This window comes from Boleophthalmus pectinirostris, unplaced genomic scaffold (assembly GCF_026225935.1).
Source record: "Boleophthalmus pectinirostris isolate CB_2022bp ecotype Guang Dong unplaced genomic scaffold, ASM2622593v1 HiC_scaffold_12, whole genome shotgun sequence".
NCBI lineage: Eukaryota > Metazoa > Chordata > Actinopteri > Gobiiformes > Gobiidae > Boleophthalmus > Boleophthalmus pectinirostris.
The window spans coordinates 39,639,874-39,644,873 of NW_026571018.1; the positions used below are offsets into that span (position 1 = coordinate 39,639,874).

The 5,000-nt window shown below is 40.5% G+C and overlaps 2 protein-coding genes across 3 annotated transcripts in view; both read left to right on the forward strand.

Moving 5' to 3' along the window:
- Positions 1–2,289, forward strand: part of LOC110171353 (solute carrier family 35 member F2) — a 17,999-nt gene extending 15,710 nt beyond the window's left edge. For both annotated transcript variants that reach the window (XM_020937058.2, XM_055148983.1), the window contains exon 9: positions 105–2,289. In XM_020937058.2, the coding sequence (XP_020792717.1) occupies positions 105–350 (246 nt within the window). In that variant the 3' untranslated portion in view covers positions 351–2,289. The remainder of the gene's footprint in view (positions 1–104) is intronic.
- Positions 2,290–4,440: 2,151 nt separating this feature from the next.
- Positions 4,441–5,000, forward strand: part of elmod1 (ELMO/CED-12 domain containing 1) — a 13,946-nt gene continuing 13,386 nt past the window's right edge. Inside the window, exons 1-2 of the mRNA XM_055149006.1 lie at positions 4,441–4,483; positions 4,833–4,920. Of these exons, the coding sequence (XP_055004981.1) occupies positions 4,904–4,920 (17 nt within the window). The 5' untranslated portion in view covers positions 4,441–4,483; positions 4,833–4,903. The remainder of the gene's footprint in view (positions 4,484–4,832; positions 4,921–5,000) is intronic.

The window sequence follows — 5,000 nt, forward strand, 5'->3', positions numbered from 1 at the left end:
ACCTTGTGATGTCATGAAGCGGTGCTTTTAACGGCTCCTTTTTACCTTTAGTTGAGTAGAGATTGACATTTCTGGGCCTGAATTCTCTCTGTTTTTCGCTCCAGTTTTCCGCTCTGTACATCGTCTCCTTCATCGTCATCATCGTGGGTTTCGTCATGTTCAACGCGGTGCCGACGTACAGCGCCCTGACCGACGGAGAGACGCAGTACTCGCTCGCGGACCAGGAACCGGACCAGGGACCGGACCAAAGGACAGACCAGGGCAGGGACGAGGGACCGGGCGGGTTCCAGGGGCCCCAGCGGCTGCTCCCTGGCACTTCGGAGCACGTCGTCGCCGTAGCCGCTTTGTGACGAAGACCAAAGAGAGGATCTGTGTGCAGAGGAGGGAACCAAACACGCTGCTACAACTCAAGTCAAAGTGTCCAAATAACTGAGACAAGACGAGATTCTGACAGACTTTGTAAAAAATAAGTAGAGTAATTAATTTCACAATTCTGGCTTCACTATTTATTTAGATGTAAAACCTTAAACGGTCACTGTAGTCCTGCTTTTTGGAACTACAGCTTCTCAAACTGTGTGACTCACCAGCTCTTAAAACTTTTTTTAGAAATTCAGGTGGAAAAAAATGTCACAAGATCGTTTTTTTCATGTGTTCACGATCTTGTGGCAGTTTCGTTTTCTTGAGATCTTGTGACAATTTGTCTTTGTAAGATCTTTTGGCAGTTTTGTCTGTTCGAGATCCTGACGCAATTTTGTCTCAAGATCTTGTGGCATTTTTGTTTTTCTCGAGATCTTTTGGCAAATCTGTCTTATTGAGATCTTGTGACAATTTTGTCTCGAGATGTTGAGACAATTTTGTCTCGAGATCTTGTGGCAATTTTGTCTAGTGAAATCTTTTGGTGATTTCGTCTTCTCGAGATCCTGATGCAATTTTGTCTCGCAAGATCTTGTAGTAAATTTGTCTTGTTGAGATCTTGTGGCAATTTTGTTATTTCGAGATCTTTTGGCAGTTTGTCTTCTCAAGATCCTGACGCAATTTTGTCTCGAGATCTTGTGGCAGTTTTGTCTCGTGAAGTCTTTTGTCAATTTTGTCTTCTCGAGATCCTGATGCAATTTTGTCTTGATCTTGTGGCAATTTTTTCACTTGAGATCTTGTGGCATTTTAGTTTTCTCGAGAACTTGGGGCAAATTTGTCTTAGCGAGATCTTGTGACAATTTTGTCTCGAGATCTTGTGGGAATTTTGTCTCGAGATCTTGTGACAATTTGTCTTTGTAAGATCTTTTGGCAATTTTGACTTTTCGAGATCTTGTGGCAATTTTGTCTCGCAAGATCTTGTAGTAAATTTGTCTTGTTGAGATCTTGTGGCAATTTTGTTATTTCGAGATCTTTTGGCAGTTTGTCTTCTCGAGATCCTGACGCAATTTTGTCTCGAGATCTTGTGGCAGTTTTTTCTTTTCAAGATCTTGTGACAATTTTGTCTTTTCGAGATGTTGTGACAATTTTGTCTCGTGAAATCTTTTGGTGATTTCATCTTCTCGAGATCCTGACGCAATTTTGTCTCAAGATCTTGTGGCAGTTTTGTTCTTCTCTCGATCTTGACATTTCATATTTTGCCGTAAAAGTTTGATCAGTTCTACACATGAAAATTCACTTGAAGTCATGGAAAACTCATGGAAAACTTTAGCAATTTTGTCAGTGAAAAAGAGTGGGAACCCTAGTCTCCGCTCTGGTGTCGCTCAAAATCGGGCATCGGAAGAGCCTCAAAGCCAAAGTATCGACTCTGGTATCGGATCTGAAAAAGCTTGATCGGTGCACATTTCATTTTGTCTTCCTCACGGCTCGACGAAGAACCACACGTTTTACATTTAGAATTGTAACTTGAGTCAACTCCAAGAAGAAGGAAAAAAAAAAAACGCTGCTGGAAAAATTTTGTTTGATTTAAAAAGTTACTCGTCTGGAATTCCGTTACACTTGGTCCTCTTGTTTCCGCAGCGTTGCCATGGTTACAGCACTTTTATATAAATGTATTTTTTATATTTTTTTAGTTAGACTTTTATTATTATTTTGTTTGTAAAAGAAAAAAGAAGCTGTTACTTCGTACTGTAACATGATTCAAGGGTCAAATCTGCGTATCTGTTATTACTACTGCTCTTATGTATTCTGATTTTTTTACTTTTTTTTTTTTTTTTTTTTTACTTTTTCTGCCAAAAACTAAAAATAGAAATGATTGTTTTTGGTGTAAAAATTGTTTACATGAAATGACTTTTTACCGATTAAATTTTTATATTTATTCCACCTGTAGCGTCTTTTTTTTGTGTGTGTGTGTTTACACTTTAGTTTAAAGTTAGTTAAAGCTGCACTGTGTAACTTCATGGTTGGGGGTCTGTCTCCTGCTTGTTTCCATGGAGACGTCACTGCTCTGTGTCCTGGAATGTTCCACAGTGACTTTAAACAGATCTACTTTACATTTATTCAGTCACAGGAGGTTTTAGAGTCAAAAATCCCGAGAAAAACAAACATTGTGAGTGTGAACGGAGTCGCCTCTCCACAGATCTGACCTGGAACTGTGTCTGGTTTAGTCTCCATGGAGATAGAAGGGTTTAATGCCGTACTGTGGAACATTCCAACCACATCTCACACATGGAGAAAAGCGTTTGATGGAGCCTCCACCACAAAGTTCCACACTGCAGCTTTAACATTTTAGTGGAGAATGTAAAAAGTGAAAATCCAAACACCAGAACAACTCGATTTAAATTAGAAAGTGACAAAAACATTCATCCATTTTCTTCTTCTTCTTCTTCCGGGGGCATCAGTCTGAGCAGGGACTCGTCCACGTGGAGGAGCAGCGGCTCTACTCCGAGCTCCTCACTTTGTCTCTAAGGGAGACGCCCTGACGCCCTGTGGAGGAAACTCATCTGTGTCTCTTGTATCGTGGATCTGGTAATTCGGGTCATGACCAGAGGTGAGGGCAGGAACATTTAAGTGTTTAGATCGTGTCAAACTCAGGCCCGGGGGCCAAATTTGACCCGTGATATAATTATATTTGTCCAGTGAGATCAAATCAAACAAGTATTAGAGCTGCTGCTGCTCATGATTTATTTAAAATGTTGTTATTATTTTATATTCTGTTTCTTCTGGATTCAATGTTTAAATCAGGCATGTCCAAACTATGGCCCGAGGGCCAAATGCGGCCCTCAGACAAATGTTTCTTGGCCCTCAGATTTCCAGGTGAATTGGCCCAAATTACCTTGCGTCAATAAAAAAAAAAATTTTTACTGCACATTTTTTAAGAATCTACCTGGATAAAGCGAATATTTAATATTTAGTGTTTAGTGGTTTTAAGGATCTATAATAATAAAGACGGTTCATTCTAACGTGTTAAACCTGCACGTTTCAATTATTCCCAGTACTGAGCATCAGTCTACGGCCTCGATCGTCCCTCTGCTTCGTCTGCGTTTAGATCTGTGGCCCTTGATGAAAAAAGTTTGGACACCTGTGGATTAAGCAAAACTTTTATTAAACATTTATTTGAATTAAAAAAAATTTAACATTACAGATCTACAAAGAAGAGAAAACCTGCAGAAATTTTTCAGTAAATATCTAGTTTGGCCCACGACTTAAGCAGAGTTTTTACTTTTTATTTGGTCGTTTTGCAGCAAAACTACAAAACAAAAACCAAACAGACGACAACTTCACGGATCACGACAGAAAGAAAGAGTCCAAACTGAAACAAAAGTACAAAACTCTTTTAAACAACGACAGAATCCAAGAAAGAAAAGAAAACTGTGAATAAACCACAAATCTGAATTTACAACTGTACATACCAGAGCCAAAATATAAACTCAAACAAACTCAATTTAATGCATAATTTATTCATTCAAGAGCTCGATATCTTTCAAAACAAAACACTTTATTTTTTTTATTTTTTTATTTATTACTTTTTGTGCACATAAATCAGATGTCACACAATAATAATAATAATAATAATAATAATAATAATGATAATAATAATAAATAAATAATATAATTAACAGTAGTAATACAATGTGACCATAACAAAACACTTTATTTATTTTTATTTTATTGTAGTATTACTTTTTGTGCAAATAAATCAGATGTCACAGAAGAAGAAAAATAATAATAATAAATAAATAATATAATTAACAGTAGTAATACAATGTGACAGTAACACTTTATACTCATCACTCAGGTTCCATAAACTAACCCTTCAAAACAGAAACATAATCACTGTTTTTCTTATTTCTTATCTTCGTTTTGTTTCAGGTTTTAGTTTTGATTTATATTTTATATTTTATATTTTGTCCGGTTCTTTTTCGCGGTGTGTAAATGCGGTGGTGTCGGGAGCGGCGCGGCTCTCTAGCGCCGTGGCGTGCAGCGGTCACTCCCGGTATCTCCGCCTCGGTCCGTGGAGCAGTGCACGTCATCGGCCCGCGCGCGCACATCGGCCTTATTTACACCGCAGGTACGTTTCCCGTCACGGACACGGACACGGACACGCGGGTCCAGACACACGGACGGAGCGTTTTTCGGTGTCGGTTCGGTCGCGGGTTTTGGGTTTTTGTTTTTTTACGGGAGGCGCGTCCGGGTCCGTGCGCGGTCCCGGGATTATCGGTGCTGCAGCGGCGCGGGGCTCGGTCATCCGCGGCGGAAAACGCGCACAGACGAGTTTCCCCCGCCGGTACCGCGGACAGCTCCGGTACCGCGGACAGCTCCGGTACCGCGGACAGCTCCCGGTACCGCGGACAGCTCCCGGTGCTCCTCCCCGTGCGCCGCGGCTCTCAGCCCCGTGTCCTCTGCTCCTCTGCCCGCAGGTGAGCAGCTCCGGGACCGAACCAAGAACCGAACCAGACCCGGGAAGGAGCCGAGCGGAACCACAGGCAGCATGAAGCATTTCCTCCGGTGAGTGACTCGGTTTTATCTCCAAAAAAAAAAAAAAAAAAAACGAAAAAAAAAAAAAAAAAAAAAAAAAACACGAAAAA